Below are 20,308 nucleotides of genomic sequence, written 5' to 3'. Positions count from 1 at the left end.
AGGTCAGGAAAATTGTACTTTGTAATCCTAAATAAGTATCTTAGCATGAAGTAATAATTTCCTGCGTGTGTGTGTGTGTGTGTGTGTGTGTGTGTGTGTGTGTGTGTGATTTCAATCAATTTCTGGGTTGGCTCCATGGGCAAAGCCATATTTGTAATCTGTGTGGCTTATAAACCTTTTGCCAGATGATAGTGATTATCATAAGAATTATGATTACATCCCCATGGCTCCTTTTTCTTTTATTAAGCCCACCCTCCCACAGCAAGCTGGAGAAGCTGATCACATGGAAGACATTTTATTTTTATATAGTCTTTATTAGACTAGTTTTAGTTCTCCATAAAATATGACATAATTATGAAATCTGAAAATCAGAAGGAACATTAGTAAATAATCTCTTAAGGCTCCTGTGGAAAAATACTTTTAAGTAAAAGCAAAGAAGATCTCCACGACTCTTTAACAACTAATATAGCTTATAGCCATTGAAACCAGTTAGGTTATATTGGGCCTAATTCCTCATCACTCCGTGACATATTTGTGTCTCCTGTCAAAAGGTTACTTAACGAATTGTTATGGGGTGGTGTAGAGCATTAAGAATGGTTTCCTTAGGATCCATAAACTACCAACATTATTCTTTGAAAACATACATCTTTGTTTCTCCTGAAACTTTTAATAAAATGATTGGGAGTTGAAAGAAAATGAATGATATCAAATTTAATTAATGTCAACCATGGGAGTGATTTGCCTTGAAGAGTAAACAAACGAACAACCAAAAAACCCTGTATTCTCACGCAAGCTGTAGGGTAATTTTGCTTGCTACTGGCCCACCACACAATGGTGTGAGGGGTTCGAGGGCACAAAACGACAGTTGACAAAAGAGATGCTCCTAAATTCAGAATCAAACATTATCCAACTATAACTACAGTCTGCATCATATTCCTTTTTCGAAAGAAAATTTATGTTGACTGTACTGATTATATATTTTGTCCAACTGCTCCTTTGTTATTTAGTAAATCGCTTTGAGAAATAACTTCTTTAATTCCAAGTTCCAGGAAAAGCACACTTGAAGACGGAAGGCCTAAAGAAATAATTCAAATGAGAAGCTGCACGGTACTCAGGCAAAATCTGGTTGGAGAGGAAATGTGTTCCCATGATTGCTGAGCTTCCCTTGCTAGCCTGTAGGTGGGTGTGTTTCACAGAAGGAAGCAATGGGAACTCGCCTGTCAGCCAGCCTTTCGAGCTAATTAGCTCAGCCTACAACAAAGATAAGTAAGCCTGAGAGGAGGCCCCCTAAGGGGTCTTTAGATTCTGGGAAATGTCTGATTGGCAGATGTTAAAAGGGATTCTTTGGTAATCCAGTGCATCAATGAGCTGCACAAATTCAGTCCAGGACTGCAAGAATTCAGGCATGAGGACACTCTGTGCAGGAGACTCCCACAGGCAGACCCGAGATGGACAGGACCTTGGAATCTCTGAGACACATCATTGCCCAAGCCCTGCCTCACCGAGACCCGGCTGGAGTCTTCAAAGACTGTAAGTACTGAAGGGGAAAAGGTTTTTTCATTTCTTTTTGGAAAATAGTCTTAACCGTCTAGTCACATTCTATTTAACTGTGATTTCTTCTAAATCTCTGGAGTCGTGTGCTGTGGTCTAAATGATATTTAACTTGTTCCTGACTTCAGTCAGAAGCATGATTTCATTTTATCTGCAAGCATAACTGGGTTATTTTGAAGCGATACATCTTACTGTTTATAAGTCCCTTCTTTTAAAATGTAAAACCAGTCAAGTCTTAATGAACTTTTCCAGATGATATTTTTTTTTTAAATAAAGTAAGGCTGACTGGAACTGAGATGAGAACTAAAACACACTTGTAAAAGATAATAAAATGCATCTATATTTGTTAACCTGTTTACTCTTTGACAATATGCATTAGTTAAGTGAAATTATGAACGTGTATTTAAAAAATTGTGGCACAAACAAAATTTATGAATTACCACTAAGCTCTTAAATTTTGATAACTAATTCCAATACTCTTGTTAAAAGCACAATAAACTGAGAAACCTCTCAACATCAGCAGCACACGTTGGACCCCTCCCCCCAAAGTATGGCAGAGTTATTTCAAAATCTTTTTGAAAGATGATTATGAAAAATAATTCAATCAAGCTTTCCAATTCCAGCAATACTAGTAAACCATTTGTCATGTAACTTTGTTTCTGGAACCAATTTGATTTCTTGCTGCTGCAAAACAGACTATCCTCACTTATATCTTATCTACAGTGGGTTTCATATTACAAAGGGCTTCTGAAATAGAACTTTGCTTTGGAACTGCCCAAAAGGTAAAATGCATATGAAATTTTTTTCTCACTTCAATAGGTTACAGCTTTCCTCCTTGTGAATCTAGTTATGTTTGTCTCCATCAAAACATCAATGGTTTGGATTTTTGCTTTCTGATTACTGTTCCTTTCCAGATGTCTTCCTAGTTTATATTTCTCATATGTGAGATGAAGAAAGGGAAAGGTTGGGCCATTTGATTCCTTTTTTTTTTTCCTTTTAGAAATTAAATTGTAACCAATCTACCCTCCAAGGCATGAAGTGAAAAGCGTTTTCTTTCTTTCTTGTTTTAAAAAATATTGTGTTTAAGCATTAGTCAATAGCTATATTAGAGCTAATAAAAATCACCCCATCCTCCCGCCCAGCCTGGAGTCTATTCAGGCTTGGTATGTTTCTTTAAATGAAAAGACAAGGAAAGAATGTCTCTACTACAAAAGCACTGAATTCCTCCTGAAGGATAAAAGGGCTCTAGGGTTTCCCAGAGCTTTGGATAAACTGTGTAGGACTTAGGCTGAGGGTTTGAAGAGTGGAAGAAACAAAAAGAAATAACAGGAAGAAGTTTGAGATTGCATGGCCCACTCTTTAACCTGAACTCCGTTCCTGAAATGCTTACAGTTTAGAAAAGAGGATAGAATTTTCAATGGGGGTAATTATAAAGCATACATTAAACTCTGTCACCTGGTCCTTTGCAGTAAGTCTTTCATATTGAAAGACAAAAGTGTCCTCTTTTATATATTGCATTTATTAATATGAAAACTAAATTTGACTACAGAGCATTCCTGCTTAGCCTAGAGTACACTGTCACTCTGCCAACTGCGTGGCCAGCTTAGTGGGTGTAAATGTTAAACTTCTGGTCCTCCTTCCTCTGGCTTTTCTAATCTGAGAAATTAAGTCAGATAGCAAATTTCTATATAGGAGTCTTCATGGCCCTGGAGAATTTCAACACTCGAAACCCAGGTGTAGTAAGTGGGAATGGGTTTACTTTCTGGGGCAGGATATCAGAGGCTTATCTTACTTATTCCGGATGAGGGAGTAATTGGGCCGAGGCAATGCTGTCTCCATGTGGCAGTTTGGCATGTAGGCCATTTTTCTTTGGCACAATAAGTTGCTGCCACCATACTTCTGCTGACGGCCTGTGAAAAGCTGCCCTCGTTTTGAATGGCAGGTTCTGAGTAGTCCCTTGGCCTTTTGCTCATTCCTGGCTCCTCCCCTCCCCTCCTCCTCCTCCAATCACTTTCTGCCAGAAGGAAGGGATTGACTGCAGGACTATGTCACTGCCAATCACTTCAGAAAAACTGCTACCTTGCTTTCCTGCAAGATGAAAAGCTAATCCAAAAAAATTCTCAAGCTCAGCCCTATTGAACAAAGGAGCATTATAAAAAAAAGAAAAAGAAAAAAGAAAGATGTGCAGGCTTTTCTGAATTTTTCTTCTGTGAATGCAAAGGCACTTTTTCTTACTTTTTACTACCCATACTGCAGGAAGGGAAAATAGTCACTGATTCTTTTTTCCTCAGCAGTGTGCTTTTGATTTGCTTATAAACAACTAAGCGTAAATGAGTTTTCTCTTCAAGTTGGTCAGAAAAAGGCACCCAGAGATTTGTATTGGTCTGAGACAGATGCATGTGGGAATAGTTATATTCGTTTAAGGAAATAAACATTGAATGTTTTTCTCAGCCTAGGAGCCCTTGCTTCAAATGACATATTACAACATGTAAAGCTGTCATTTTATTTTAGACAAGGTGTTCATCTGGCAATAGTTGTGATTGTTTTGTTATTTTCTCTCAGAAGGAAATTCTTACATAACTTATTTTCTCACTTCTTATTCACCTTCCAATTGAAAAAATAATTAAAAGAGTTCTAAATATGGTGGGATCCTACTTGAAGTTTGTTTCTATAGAGTTATAATAGAGTGGACTTGCTCCACTACATGTGTCTCTGCTTCAGAACAATAGTACTGGATAGCTCCACACTCTCAGGCAGAATCTCTTTGCATGGAATGTAGGGGACATATCTATGATGCCATCTTTTTTTTTTTTTTTGCCAGTCCTGGGGCTTGAACTCAGGGCCTGAGCACTGTCCCTGAACCTCTTTGTGCTCAAGTCTAGCACTCTATCACTTGGGCCACAGCACTGGCTTTTTGAGTTGTTAATTGGAGACAAGAGTCTCACCGGGACTCTTCTGTCTGGGCTGGCTTCGAACACCAATACTCAGATCTCAGCCTCCTGAATAGCTAGGATTACAGGCCTAAGCTACTGGTGCCCAGCTTTGCTATCTATTCTTGCCTTTGTGAAATATCCAATTTCTTTTTCTTGCATGATTTGCCACAATGAAAATAAACTCTCATAAAAAGAGCTCCTATCTGCTCTTTCTAGGGACTATGTGAATTTACTATTTATTTGCCACTGTTTGACAGTACTCACATGCTTCCTCAAAACAAACAACCAGGGCTGGGAATATGGCCTAGTGGCAAGAGTGCTTGCCTCATATACATGAAGCCCTGGGTTCGATTCCCCAGCACCACATATATAGAAAATGGCCAGAAGTGGCGCTGTGGCTCAAGTGGCAGAGTGCTAGCCTTGAGCAAAAAGAAGCCAGAGACAGTGCTCAGGCCCTGAGACCAAGGCCCAGGACTGGCCAAAAAAAAAAAAAAAAAAAAAAAAAAAAAGAAGAAGACAACCAAATGATTTCAGGATGGCTGCAATTCTGGATCCAAAAGACACCTACTTGGTATCCTTGGGCTCTTCTTTCACCCACTTGCTAGCAAGGGTAGGTTAGGTCTGCATCATGTGTTAGGCATTGTGCTAGAACCATTGATTCTTCACAGCAAGATGGAAGGTAATATTGTGGTAGCAAGTTAGGTACTCTTGGTATTTAGTGGTGAGAGAATTGATATTAAGGAAGGTTAAGATAGTTTGTCAAGTTTGCCACACAACAAGCAAATGATGGAGGCGAGAAACAAATTCTGGCTTCACTTCCTTGCTCTGAGTTACTACAAGATGTTCCCTCTGGGAATAGCTAGCCATGTTGTAAGTCTTATAATGGCTGTAGCTGTTAGAGAAATGAAAGAAATGGACTCCCTTGGGTGCGGAGGAGCATACTAAGAAGTCACCTCTGAGCAGAGTGTGTGAGGAACGTGGAAAGGGATAGCATTTTGTGGAAGGGAATTAGCCTGTTCAAGGGAAGACAAGAAATACACAGCGGGAAGTCAGAGGGTAGAGAAGGTAGTTTGACTGTTGCTAACATGCAGGCAATCAGGACCCATTGAAGTTACCCATGATCTTAGATTAGTTCTGCAAGCTTATGTATGGCCTTACTGTGCATTGGGGCAAGTTTATACTGACATCTGTTGGAGGTATACTTCCTGATACCTAAAGAAGGGAGATTTGTAGTTTTTCTTTTCTTAGCAAAAAATCATTTGCCAGTTCAATCGGAAGATTGGTGAATGCCAAAGATACTTGTGCGGAGGGACCATGTTCACTGACTGAAGAGCCAAATCAAGAACACCTGAGTCAGATTGTTTAAATGCTATCTTAACTGCCATCGCTGCCTCAAGAATGTGTTGGTTACTAAGTTGGCTTTATAAAGTGAAATGTTAGATTTCATTAGTGTCTTCTCCAAATTTTATAATCAAAAAGTAAGATGGAACCCTTACTAAATGCTACTCAAGTGAATGTAAGTTACTCTTTTATTTGAGGAAGTAGTTTTCTTCACAAAATGTTTTATATGTACACATATGTCATTTAGATGAATACTATTCTTCAAAGGGCATATTTTTACACTTTGGAAAAATTGGCCCAACTCTAGCGCTATTAAAAACATCTTAGTAGTCATGAACCTAGTTTGTTATATGTGGCCCAAGAGCAAGAACCCTCGAGTCCATGCTTTTTAATCCATGCTTTTAATATATCTATAAATTTGATCATACATTTATAGTTTTCATATTTCAAGGAAAGAAGGGAATAGTATATAAAGGACGAAATTCCTTGAGCTTTAAAATCCTATATATATTGCATTGCATTCCATCCAATAAATTAAGCAACCAAAAAGAAAAAGAAAAGTATAAAGTTCTCCATTCTTTTCTATCTAACTCATTTTAGAATCATGACTTCACCTAATGACAATAAATTAAACTCTGATAATTTTATAATTAAACTGGCTATGCCTGTTTTATAGAACAATGCCATGTTACTTTATTTATTAAAATATTCAGTTATTTGAATTTGGATTTATGCTAAAAGAAAAATGGAGGCTTCAGTTCAGCTATTGGTGGAATAAAGAGATATTCTCTCCTTTTCTCAGCAAATAGTCATTTGCCAGTGTTTAATACTAATATCCTCAGTCTGAGAGGAAAAATGTTCAAAATTGGAAGAAAGTAGGTGTTTTCACAATCACATAAAGGCCATATCTGTCCTGGTGCATTTATTTCTTATAGACACGTACTTTTTAACAAATCAGAATAATATGTATGATATTTCTTTCATCCTTCGAGATCAGTATGGGATGTCTTCATGGACTCCTATCTCACCAGAGGGCTATTTTTTTAAGCAGTTGAGATATGTTAGCCTGAACTCAATTTTAACAACTTCTGAGACTCATGTGTTAAGTTACAGCCCATAATAGGATACAGCTGCCTTAGGGTGAGTTTCTAAGTTATGATCTTTCTGTTTAAATGATACGGTTTTACTGATTATGTGCTACAGATTGATTTAAGAAATGTAAGACAACTTTAGAAGCCTTTCATAAAAGAATCGTCTTTATTTAATACATTTCATATTGACATTTTAACCCCAAACTCTCTTGTTTCTTTTCTTCCATGTTCAAATGCCCAAGTACATTTAATCTGTAGAGATAGTTAAAACAATTCTATCTTAAAAGAAAAAAAAGGGTTGAAAGTTGAATATTAACCAAATAGACATTTATTGTCTTCTCTGTAGTTCTTTATATTTTCCCTGTGGTATCTATGGAATGTTGTTGAAGTTATGGTTTGCTTTTTGATTCTTCATTCTGGTGCGATGATAATCAGTTGATCCCGAGTTTGATCTCGTCTCGTTAAGCAGCTGTGGAAACTCATCATTAGTCACCACTCTGTTGGCACTTAGGGCCTGCACTGCTTCGTTTACATGGCTCTGTGACTCTGCACTGCCTGTTATTATTTCTCCAGGGTACTTTCGTAGACACCTTAGTTGTCAGTCTCAGAGAAGGGTTAGACTTCCTACTTTTCTGCAGTCCTATGGTGCCTTCTACAGGGCCAGGCAGGTGCACAGCAGATGTTTTCTGACTGCTGATAGGTTGAGGTCCCTCTCAGTATTCTCTTTCTCCCCTCGCCGCTCTCGTGCTGATCCTAGGTATTGAACTCAGGGATCTTAGGGCATGGACACTGTCCCTGAGCTTTTGTGCTCTAGGCTAGCATTCTATCCCTTCAGCCACAGGCCCCTTTCCACCTTTTTTTTGTGATTAATTGGAGTTTCGAGTCTCATTGACTTTCCTGCCTGGACTGGCTTCAAACAGTGATCCTCAAGTCTCACCTCCTGAGTAGCTAGGATTATAGGCATGGGCCACTGGTGCACAGCTCAGATATCCTCCTTTTATGATAAAGTAAGATTTTCCAGGGCTTTTCTACACCACTAATTCACTGACATCATGAGCACAGGCTAACTGCATGCAGGGATAAATTGACAGCCACATAGGTAGGAGGGGCATGGAAGGAGGGTCCCAAAAGATACAGAGCTACCTCAGGCACCTTAATGAGAGAGTTACCTCTAGCTGGCCTCGCAAAACAGCTCATATCCCAGACACCGCACTGGCACAGGGACTTACATTACCAATCCTAACATTCATCTTCAAACCAACCTCCAGCTGTGGGTCAGCAAGGGTCTTTTTATAGTCAAATACTGTCTTGCCTTGTACATACAGTTTATTTAGACAGCTGTAGCAGGTGCTGGGGAGTACTCTTAATATCACTATTTCCAGGAAAAGATAGTCTCATTTGCTTGGGTTTGCTCTTTTTTGTTTTTGTTTTGGTGTCTGCACTCTGTCCCTGAGCTCCTTTGCTCAAGGCTAGCACTCTGTCACTTGAGCTACAGCTGTACTTCTGGGTTTTCTGACTAGTTTCTTAAAGAAGAGTTTCTTAAGAGTGTCATGGACTGCGTTGCCAGGGCTAGCTTTGAAGCATGATCCTCATATCTCAGGCTCCCGAGTAGCTACAATCACAGGTATAAACCGCAGGAGCATGACGCCAGATATACTATTTTAACAAAGTAGAACTAACCATCCAAGCAGCCAGTGTGGCCAATCCTTACTTGATTGCCTACAAATCAATGTTCCTACATAGTCTCTTTTAAACACAGTGTAATGTCGGTACCTAGTGATAGATGGGAAAGACATATACCCCCGATTGGGAAATAGATTATATCAGGTTTTTCTTTTCTGCAGCTTTAGAGATTGATGTCATCATCTGACCCATGGTGCACATATAAACCACATATGTGAGCTCGGGCACGCCACTGCTGTTTACGTGTGATAGACCTAATCAACTTTTTATTTTGCCTTGGTGATTCCTTCTTGCTCCTTCATATAATTGCAAATAGAAAGAAAATCATTGTTATTTAAATTTCACCTTACCTCTCCCCTTCCCCAGCACAGAAAAGGATTTTCAGCAATTTCAAATTCTATTGGTGAAAATTAATCCAAAAAAGAAGACATCCTATTTGCATATGTTGTAAAAATCTCCTGAGAGATTAACTATTAAAAAAAAAAAAACACCCAAGGATCAAAGTTCCTTCAGGAAAATGTTTGGAATTGGGGGTAGAGGTGAAAGAAGCAAAAGGAAAGAAAACACCACCAACTTACCAGCTGCTGAGGGAGCTAACACTGACTGAGAGCACAACCATTCTTTCTGCTGGGAACAAAGCAGGAATCCAAGTTGGCCTGTGTCTTGCTGTGCAGCTGTGGCTACCTTTAAAAGACTGCCCCCACAAAAGCAAGGGGCTCAGGATTCCCGCGTGCACTACTGGACACACAGATTCCATTAGCCTGCTCAAAGCAAGGCTGAGGAAGGTTGCAAACAGCTAGGTAGACTCGATTAGTCCGTGCCCTGGGATTCAACACCCACAAGCACCTCACTGTTATTTTTAATGACTCACAAATACATCTTATTGTGCATTTGTCCCTTGAATATGGAGAGTCCTTTTCCTATTTATCCTCCACAAAATTAAGAAATCACGTTGGTAAGAACAAGTTCTATATGATTGAATTGCTAGAACAGAAAACATTAATTAATTTTATTTTAACATATTACCTGCTAAGAGTAATTTAATTGAAGACTATATTAAAATATTACAGAGCATAAATTCATTTGTTTAAAGGCAGAAAAGCTATTTGAAAATATGTTAATCACATGAAAGCCTCTGATTTATGCCCAAATGACAGCCTTTCCAATTTGTCTCTAATTGTTTTTGGCAAGGAAAATTTTACCCAGCTAGAATTTTTCCTGTGCAAGAATTAAAAGAAATGGTTTTCTTTTCCTGGTGGATTTATAGTAGGCAAAGATCCCTTTTTTTGTGGACTAATGGCTATCTTCTATGCAAGATTTCTATTAGGTAATTGAACTAGGCAATGAGCTATATTGTTTTTACTTTCCTGAGGCACATACATTTATTAAGCTTTAATTTAAAATAAAGGGTTCACACCTCTCTGTAATTTTTGCTCATAGAAGATCTTTTGCCTGTAGCATCCATTTGAAAGTGAACACTTGAATGAAAATCCATATTTCACCTTGAGGAATGTAGCATTTCATCCATGTTCTGGCTATTATGAAGTTTGACTTTACCAATGAATGTTATCACACAAGCTTTCTTTTTCCAGTCTTGGAGCTCTTTGTGTATCTTGGAGACAAATAGAACATTGTGTTCAATCAGAGAATTTTCACACTATTTTTAGAATAATAATAGGGTTTCTAATCTAGAAACAGTTTCAAAGATACAAGAACAGACATATAATCATGTCTTTTCCTTTCTTTTTTTACCTACTCTAATCACAACCACACAATAGTGCTTGCCATGTGTGAATTTCTGACCATGTTTAATTTTCAAAGCAATTCTATGATGTAGGCATTGAATTTCACAGATGAGGAACCAAGGCAGGGGGCAGTTAGGTATCTTGCAATATTCAAGCCAGAACATATAACTCCAGAGACTGAGCTTTTAATCACTCCATAAACAGTCTGCCTAATGATAAACTAGATAGAGACAAGATTCAGCACATAGTTTATTGTGTATCAACTAGTACACATGTATGAAAACTTTTCTATAGTATACTTTGTAATCCACTGAGTAGTTAAATTGTCTCTATCTCATATTTACCAAATGAAAACACAGGTCATATTTTCCCATCAGTATCCCCCTCATATCCAATCTGTAAATATGAAAATACAATGTTTCATGTATACACACACACACACTCAGCAAGCTCTGAGATTTTAGGGTAAAAGTTCTCTTGGTGTGTAACTGCTGATGTCTTTTTTGAAAAAAAAAACCTCAGTCTTCTTCAAGCTTGCAGAAGTAGGACTCTTGATTGCTTCATCTCAACCATACTTCTCATGAGGTGCTCTGCCCATGCTCCTCTTAGAGAAACCTTTTACCTTGAACTATTCACATGTACAAAAAAAAGCACATTTTCCCTGAGTCCTTCCTTTTGGCTCCACTTATCCAGAGTAGAGCTATCAACCACAGATAGCATACATACCATATACCACAACAGAGAGAAAAGAATTTGTATTCCTGCCTTTGTCTCCCCTTTGGGACAAGCTGTCACATTAGAATAGTAATGTTATGTCCAATTACAAAATGAAGTTAAGTAATTTTATTTTTTGTTGTCCTATCTCTTTCCTAATGGCATCCTTTCCCATGACTCGCACCAAGGAGTCTAAAATGACTCTCACCCCCTGCCCCCCCTTTGAGATTCCCTGTCTGGACTATGAACCACATTGATAAAATTCCAGATTAATAGCAGAAACATTATACTTAATGACAGATGTATGCAGAGACATCCCACAAAATATGAGACTTGAAGTAAGTAATTGAAGTTTACCTAGCTCCCTAAGTTTTGAGAAGGAACAGGGGCTTGGAGCTTCTGGGCCATAGTGGAGACATAATTTATTGGAATGTGATAAGGAATGTATGGTGAATAAAATGTATATTTCATGAAAATCCATCAGTCTCTCTAAAAATAACGTTATCTCAGATCAAACTTCAAAGAGCAGATCATAGTCGTATGTGTACATGGAGGAGCAGTCTTGCCTCCTATGATCTTATTTCGTTGGAGTTAGGACTACTGAGTTCTTTTGGAAGATAGATCTTCAGGCAGATACGAATAGCTCAGCAAAAGCATAGGCCTGCGTCCAATAGTTCTCAAGTGCAATCACTTTAAAGTCATCAACTCCAAAGTGATACATTTTGGGGTGGCAACTCCTGAATTCCTTCATCAGTGATGAAATTCTTTCTTTATTAGCTTGTATCCATTGTATAAACTAGTGAATGTCATTGAGGTGTTTCCATATAATCATATGATATATGTTTTATTATATCCACTGTTTCTTTTGCCCTTTCTTATCTTCTCTTCTTTCTCCCCTTCTCCTTCCACATCTCTTACAATTTCACTTTGCAATATTTAACAAAGTATTTAAGTTTAATGATAAAGAAGAAAGAGAGGAAGAGAGACAGATAGAAGGAAAGAAGGGAAGGAGGGAGGGAGGGTGGGAGGAGGAAGGCAACTACACCCCCCCCCCCCCATAAGGATGACAAAGAAAGAAGAATTGCTTATAGGATTAACTAGCAATTTAAAACTAAGTAAAGACAAAATATTTTAATTGGGTAATAGAAAAGAAAAGTAGGAAAGAGAGAGAAAGCAGATAGGAGAGTAGAAAAGTATGAGGTGGAAGTATTCGAAATAATATTGAAGGAAACTACAATAAACAAAATGCAGATAAAAAGACTATATGCATATGTATCTATGTCAAGATTTCTTTTCTGTTGAGGAGGATGGATAGCTTTCCTCTTTTTTTCTAGGCTTGTTGTTTTGCAATTTAACTGTTAGGGGGGTAAGGGGACATTGAATCACTGACCTTCTGAACTTAGACTGCAGAGGACTATTTGCAGACTCGCTGCACCCCGCCTTGCTGGTGGGGCACATTAGCTTCTATGGTCAGCTGCTGGGTTGCGTGTCTGTCCGCGGCCTCTGTCTGCAATCCAGCTCAAGGCTCGTCCATCGGCTGAATGGGAAGACTGTTCATCTCACACCACAGGCATGGCTCTGGAAATTGCCCAAGCAATGGCTTCGTGTCCACGAATTGTTTCTAGAGATGTGAAAAGATAGAAAGCAATCGAAGCAAAGCAGTCTGTGCTGGGATGGTGAAGCAAAGGCACTGCGGAGCCTGTGTGCCCTGACCATCGCTGTCTTTGTCCTAGGGCCTCCTCTCAAATTCACACACAGCTGCTTTCCCTCCTCAGAGTTGAGGCTGTAGTTGTCCAGTGTAATCACCCTTCTTCAGGATAGCCCACCCTTTCTTACCTTGGAGAGTGGTGTCTCTGAGTCTGTGTCTAAGTCATAACTACTTTCTTCCATCCACACTGATCCTTGCTGTGGCACTTTCTTAGCTAGTGCACAGTGGAGCTATCTGAGGTTTGGGTATCTAAGACTGGCTGGGTTTTGGCTCCCCACAGACTAAAGGTTTGATTGTAAGATTTCTCTTTAAGGTGGTTTCCCCCACCACGGACTTATGAGCAGGCTAGAAAAGGCTGGAGAATCATTCTCCAGTATGTACTTGCTCTGTAGATTGCTGGTGCTCCCATCATAAACTCTATTTTTGCAGACTGCTAGACTGTGCACCTGTAGAGCTCAGCAAAGTTCTCTTCTTCTTTTGCCAGAAGTGAGAACTCCCTCGCCTTCCTCCACTCACTACTGTCTTGTTTACTGCCTGAAGCAAAGGGCCATTGTTTCCCCACAACTGTCAAGTTTGGTGTCTTTGGATTTCCCTGGTCTCTGCTTACTGGTCAGTACTTACTGCCATGGATTTCCACACTACACACCAATTTCTCCTGTTTTTTTCCTGTTTAATGCCACACTTGCTCCTTTGAGAGCACAGTTTCTCTTCTTTCCCCCACCCTGCCTAAGTCTCATTGCCTAAGAACTTAACCCAGGCTTTCCTTTTCTTGACGTTCTCAGCCCACATTCTCTTACCTTTTGCCTTTGTACTTATTTAATTACTATGCCATCATTTATAAAGCTTTAAATATTACTTTAACTCATCTCTGTTCTATAACTTAGCACTCTAATATTTTGTTCACTAGTTATATTATGAATATATTATATCTACAGACAGATTATAAATTTCTGTGGGCAGAGACCTATCTTGAACTTACATATTACTTTATATTACCAATGTCAGGCATGACACATAGACTATGCCGCATGGATGGTTAATTATGGTGTTCTGTTCCACATATCCTAGGAACTATTTTCAGTCCTTTTCAACAGAGCACTCTAGGCTGTCAACATAAATGAATTACTGTTGGCACTGGAGACAAATGGACTTATCATCCCCATTTAGCATTACCTAAGCCATAGTTACTATAAACATACCACTCAAGTGAACAAGTAGTCACTCATGTCCTACTCTGACCAGGCTTTATCTTTTGGTCCTCTTGTATCTCTGTTTGGGCATAGATGCTACCATCAGAGACAAGCTTTGTGGGTACTACAGAGATACATATATAAAACCTCCTATCAGAGAAAGAAATCCTGATTTGTTGCCATGAATCATACAGAACTTCACTTATTTTCTTTTTTACTCCATTTTTATCAAGTAGTTGTACAAAGGAGTTTCATTTTGACATGTCCATTTATGTGTGCTGCATATCTTGATCACAGTCACCCCTCCATTATTGTCCCTTCTCCCCTCCTCTCACTCCCCAAACCAATCTCACCAAACTTCATTGTTCCCTTTTCACATAGCTACATAAGTATTCTGATCATGTCCACCTTTCTTCATCCTCTCTGCTCATACTACTCCCTCACAATGGGGTCCACATCCTAGATGAAGACTTGTTGTAAAATTTTGTCATTCATCTTGTTAAATGTATATTAAGTGTTTAAATTTGGGTGTAGATACGACTGTTCAGATATGTGGAGTGTTCTGAGATTACAAGTATTCAATTCAATGACTGCTTCTAGGCAAATAAAACAGTTCTGTGCTAGATACCAAGGAATCTACAGAGAAGAATGAGCCAGAGTCTTTGCCCTCTAGACCTTCAGTCTGCTGTGAGTTAAATCACAGAAAACTGTACTCTATTAGATGAATTGTTACCACAAGGCATTTCAATTCTTCTGGCCAGAAAGAGGTCCAGCCAAGTCTGACTTGATAAATTTAGCCAGGAGCACCATATCCATTTTATTAGCATGGTTTATAGGAGATTAAGTGCTAAGACTCAGGAACGCTAATGGAATAAGAGCTCCGAAACGGAGATGTATGTGAGCTAGCGTCAGTGAGTAACGCATGATGGAGGAGGTGGTGTTTCTTCTGAAGTATAGGAGGAAATTGAAGGGCAGGAGGAGAGGGGAGGGGCAGAAATACACTCCAGGTAGGAGGGAAAACTTAAGCCAACACACAGATAACAAATAAGCCCCATGTGTTTGAAGACAAGAGAAGAGAACATCCTGGCTGATGCCAATGTGAGATTTCTACTGGTGAGGGTCAAAGGTTAACTAGCCAAGGTATTCCCCATTGCTGATGTCTTCATTGGTTAACTGAGATATCCTCAATGCTACATTTTCATAATAAAAAGGAAAACACAGGAAGGAGAAAATATAAAACTCACTCATGAGAGCCCTGCCATAGGGATCTAATTACTTCTGTGAACATTTATTCAAGTTCCAATTTCAAAACACATTGAAGAAGATAGACATATCAATGTCTACATAGCGAATTGTCTTGTTGGTACCTGTAATCTTTATTTATAACTTACGTCCAGGAATTTCAATTTAGATTAAGAAGGAGAATCTTCCATGTCAATTACATTTACTCTCAGAGAGGATAAGATTATAAAAACCACAAGAAGTAAATGGATTTGATGTTGTTGTTCCTGAGGATCTCCCCACCAAGTTTCTCTTTTTACTTCTTCCCACAACCCTAGCCTCAGCCACTTGATATTCTGTTTCTCCATCACAACTTTGTCTGTTAAACAGCAGTTACTGTAACAAAAGATGAATAGTGTTGAGCGCCCAACGCGCTGTTCCTTTTATGCAGACTCCGGCAGCAGCGAGATTGTTCCCACGTGCTTTCCCAGGTCTCCAGCGAGTGTCATTACCACCCTCCTATCTCTTGTCCAGATTCGCCAGATGACTGATTTATCATGTCCTGGCTAGGGATAAAAGCCTTTTCCTTTGCATCTATGCAGGAGAGTAGAAAGATCAAAAGAAGCATTACTAAACTTAAAGAGAAATAACGCATAGCTAAAACTGATATGTGTCCTAGCCCAGCTTCCTGCTGTAGATACTGTGCACAATGAGGTAGACAGTCCTGGCCTTGCTTTTTCTTATGATTCTTTGCCTAGGAAGTTTATTTGTTGGTTGATTGATTGACCTAGCCTCGTAGGAATCCTCTTGAGACCCTGTCCTGTCACAGTCCCTTCTAAGCCGCACAGCTTGTTGATGCTTCTGCCATTGCTACAACTAGAGCAGGATGTTACTGAAGATTGGGTGTGAAGCTGTCTAAACACATGGACACAGGCTATCCATTTAATATCACAGTTCTAGGCAAGAATGATGTCACATCCCCTTTTGTTTTACTCAACTTTGTCAAGAACAGGTGTCAGAAAGATAGATAATGAAAAAAATAAGTAAAATAATTTTTGTGTAGAGCCAATAGTCTCACAAACACAGCATACCTTGTATCTCTTTGATGACATTCTAATAACTGATTGTTTACTAACTTCCTATTATGTCCCAGGAACTGTGGAAAATCTTGTATAGTTCCTCCAAACAAAGTCTCTAGTAGAAGAAGATAGGAATTAAAATAGTTTAAGTTCTATTATATTAAGGGGTATTTTAGAATGAGCAAGGAACATAGAATATACACACAGAGACCTACATTAAATATCCCAGGTCTGACATTTTATAATTCCATAATTGCACCTTGACCTTCTTTCATTTCTGATTTATAAATTGTGAATGAGAAGACTTCAAGGGAGAATTGGCAGGATTACGTGAGAACACGTATGGCATATGGCTTGTTTGTACATAGCAGAGATGGTGGTTGTCGTGTCTTCCTGTAGTAGGGCTTCTTAAACTTCAGTTGTATCCAATTTCTTTCTTTCCAGTCCTGGGCCTTGGACTCAGGGCCTGAGCACTGTCCCTGGCTTCTCTTTGCTCAAGGCTAGCCCTCTGCCACTTGAGTCACAGCGCCACTTCTGGCCATTTTCTGTATATGTGGTGCTGGGGAATTGAACCCAGGGCTACGTGTATATGAGGCAAGCACTCTTGCCACTAGGCCATATCCCCAGCCCTGTATCCAATTTCTTGAGAATCTTTTTAAAATGAAGTTTGGTAGTAGGCTTTAGGTTGGGCACGGAGGGGTGTATTTCTGGCAAGTTCCCAAGTGATTATGTTCCTTGGTGTCTGCTCTTTCATTAGCAAGAGCTCAGAATTTTTTTTATCTTGCTCCCGTTTTTATTTGTAAGGAATAGAAGCTGGAAGTGAATCTTAGAAAATGAGTAGTTTCCATCCAAGAAGGTATTGGGCAGTGGAAAGGCATTGCCACAGATGAAAGCACCTGTGCAGCTTGTTAATACTGTAGGAATCACAGGGACAGTGAGCAGCCAGACAGTGGACTTGCAGGGGTGGGGGGGAGCAATGGATAGAATAGAATCTTCTACACCTTGTCAAGGAGTTACTTATTCCATAGGTAATGAAGGAATTCCAGAAAAATTCTAAGACATGAAGGATTTGATGAGCTGTGCAGTTAAAGTATTACTCTGGAAACACTGGGGTGATGGATTGGATGACAGAAGAGCAGAGCTGGGAGAGTTCTGTGAATCATTTAGTGAACTATTATGATGTGGGTTAATGCAGCAAAAGTTTAGTATGGACCAAGAGGCAATGACATCTCTGGTAGACCTCAAGGATATAGAACTGAAAAAAAGCTTATACATTTATTAGATATGGAGAGGAAATGAAGATAAAGGTTACTATAAGGTCCTTGATTAGGCAAGTATGTTGATGCATTGATGATGATGACATCAATTTCCAAGTAATTCAGAAGGAAGGAAAGAATCTATGAAAAAGGAAATAAGTTTACTGTAGGAATATTTTAAATTGGTACAGCATGCAGCTAGAAGTATCTATTACTAAAGTCTGAGTTAAAGCAGAGAAGTCTGGGAGCTGTTGTTGAGTGTTATGGCACTTACTCATTGAGCTCCTGCCGTTCCAGAACAGCAGAGAGAGGAACAAGAAAAAAAAAGGCAAAAGATCCATGGAAACAAACATGAAGAATGAATGGAAGAAGAGAAATTCACATAACACCTACAAGAAATTATTAGAAGAAAGAAAGAATCATAATTGGGAGATGTATGATCATACAGAATCATGTAGAAATATGAGAAGACAGAATATTCTTTCTGGAAGATTAGCTACATGAAGAAAACTTTAATAACAAGTAACCAGAGATAGTTCCAAGATTGTTTCATTTAACTTATGTATTTATTCATTAAGTCATTGTCTTAAGCAAGCAGAAGTTTGAAAAGAATAAAGAAAATACACTTAAAAGTGAATCAAGGGAAATAAGAGAATAATTCCCAGGAGAAGCAGCAGCATGGTTCCTTTGAGACTGCGGGGAAATAAGGGGGTAGGGGCAGGTGAATCCTTGGATATAGAGATGCAGATAGCACATCAGGGAAGGGAGGGCCAACACTGCAGTGAACTGTAGTCTCAAACTTGCCAATATTTCCCTCAGACGTCTGTTCCTCTCTTCATGTTTTCTGTGAGATGTCCATAAGCCTTATTGATGATACCTCAAAATAAAAGGCACATATGTTTCATAAATACCTCATCCTCTGATACACCAATCGTCGAGATTTCAAAAAGCTAGCTGGCCTTTTTCCCTCCGCACTCTATTCATCTGGTTTTGTAGTCAACAAGAGTAGGTAGAAATGGAAAGTTAAATGGAGAGTGTGCACACACATATGTTAGATTTTTTAGGGATTATGACATCTGTAGCACCATCAAAGAAATCTTCTGAAGTTGCAGAACAAAACTGTTCAAAGATGTAGCTTATATTTCTACAGAATTACTACCTAGATCATGCCTTCGAATTCTTTAATCCAAGGAGCTGTTGACAAAAATGCTTGTGCTCATTTTATCTAATCATGAGTTCTCTGCTTCCTATTTTAGTTGTCAACTTAATCTCATTCAGTGATAAATGGAATTAAAATAGGAAGGTAATGGCCCTGGAAGATTGGCAGAGCAATAGACCACTGGCTGCGTTTCAGGGTTCAATCTTCGGAACATCTCTGCTGAATTCTGAAGGTCAACTGCAAGTAGAGACACAAATCAGTCAGTTCATAAATCACTGTTTGCACAGAAGTGGGAAGGACAAGAGGGCAGGGGACAGAAATACAGCTTTAAATCTGAACATTCTATTTTCAGTTACATAAATGAGTGGAAAATTCTGTTTCAATGTTTGTAAATGAAATTAAAGGCTCTCCAATGACCACTTCTCAATTTGAGCCCTTCCATATGTATTTTATTCATTTTATATATTCTTTGATAGAATGATATTTTCTCAATTTGTTTCCCAGAACACTTTTAAAAATGCTAAACATTGTAATTTGTAACCTATAATGGCATCTGATTCCATAGAGGACTCTAGAACTTTGATCAATGATTGAGGGAAGAGGTAAAAGAAACAATACTTTAATCAGAAAATGATAACCCAATTTGACTCAAAATCAAGTTCTGCAATATTCCTGACTCATAGGAACTTACCAACATCCAACATTTTGAAGCATAGCCAAGAATGTATTGACAATAAAAGCAAGGGGTATAGAAATTATCTTACACAAAAAATGTTAGAGACATCAAAAGTGATTAATCTAGAATTAAAAAATATATAGTTACCTATATTGGTGTGTGTGTGTGTGTTGTGTGTGTGTGTGTGTGTGTGTGTGTGTGTGTGTGTGTAGTGAAATGTAATGTATTTGTGGAGCCAGAGATCCAACCAAGATCCTCATACATTCTAGGAAAGTGCTTTGACACTGAACTAAATCCAGATCTCCTATATGCAAAAAAAAAAAAAAAAAGTCAATTCAAAATGTTTTAAAGGAAAAGTAACCTAATCAAGGATGCTGAATTTATGGGGAGAAGCTCAAGCTTGCTTGTTTGCTTTCTATTTTCTTTCATTTTTTTTCCTTTCTTTTCCTTTCCTTTTCCTTCATTCTTTCCTTTCTTTTCTCTCCCTCCTTCTTTTATTCCTTTCTTCCTTCTTTCCTTCCTTCCCTTCCTCTCTCCACCCTTCCTTCCTTCCTTTCCTTTCCTTCCTTCCTTCCTTCCTTCCTTCCTTCCTTCCTTCCTTCCTTCCTTCCTTCCTTCCTTCCTTCCTATCTTGGCTTCCTGCTTTCTTTCATATCTTGTACTGAGGCTTGAACTCAGGGCCTTGCTCTCTTGCCTAGCCTTTTCATTTTCAGCTGATGCTCTATCACCTGAGCTAAGGCCTCCATTTTGGCTTTTTGCTGGCTCATTAGTAGGAGTCTCTCAGATTTGTCTTCAAACCTGGCTTCAAACCATAATTTCTCAGATCTCAGCTCCCTGAGTAGTTAGAATTATAGGCATGAGCCACTGGTGCCTGACTAGAAAAGTCTTTCTATCTCCATGTCCTGCCTCTATTCTTCTGTGTTGATTTCTTTCTCATGGCTGCTTTCCTTCCTAATTTGGC

General features: G+C 38.9%; 1 protein-coding gene across 2 annotated transcripts in view; it reads left to right on the top strand.

Moving 5' to 3' along the window:
* The first annotated feature begins 1,175 nt into the window (after nt 1-1,175).
* The window catches only part of Lix1 (limb and CNS expressed 1), a 53,259-nt gene continuing 34,126 nt past the window's right edge, over nt 1,176-20,308 (top strand). Inside the window, exon 1 of one of the 2 annotated variants that reach the window (XM_048331468.1) lies at nt 1,176-1,530. In XM_048331468.1, the coding sequence (XP_048187425.1) occupies nt 1,449-1,530 (82 nt within the window). In that variant the 5' untranslated portion in view covers nt 1,176-1,448. The remainder of the gene's footprint in view (nt 1,531-20,308) is intronic. The other variant, XM_048331467.1, reaches the window with a different exon arrangement.

Source organism: Perognathus longimembris, chromosome 22 (assembly GCF_023159225.1).
Source record: "Perognathus longimembris pacificus isolate PPM17 chromosome 22, ASM2315922v1, whole genome shotgun sequence".
Lineage (NCBI taxonomy): Eukaryota > Metazoa > Chordata > Mammalia > Rodentia > Heteromyidae > Perognathus > Perognathus longimembris.
Note: the sequence above shows the minus strand (reverse complement) of the source record. Positions and strands in the feature narration are given on the sequence as shown.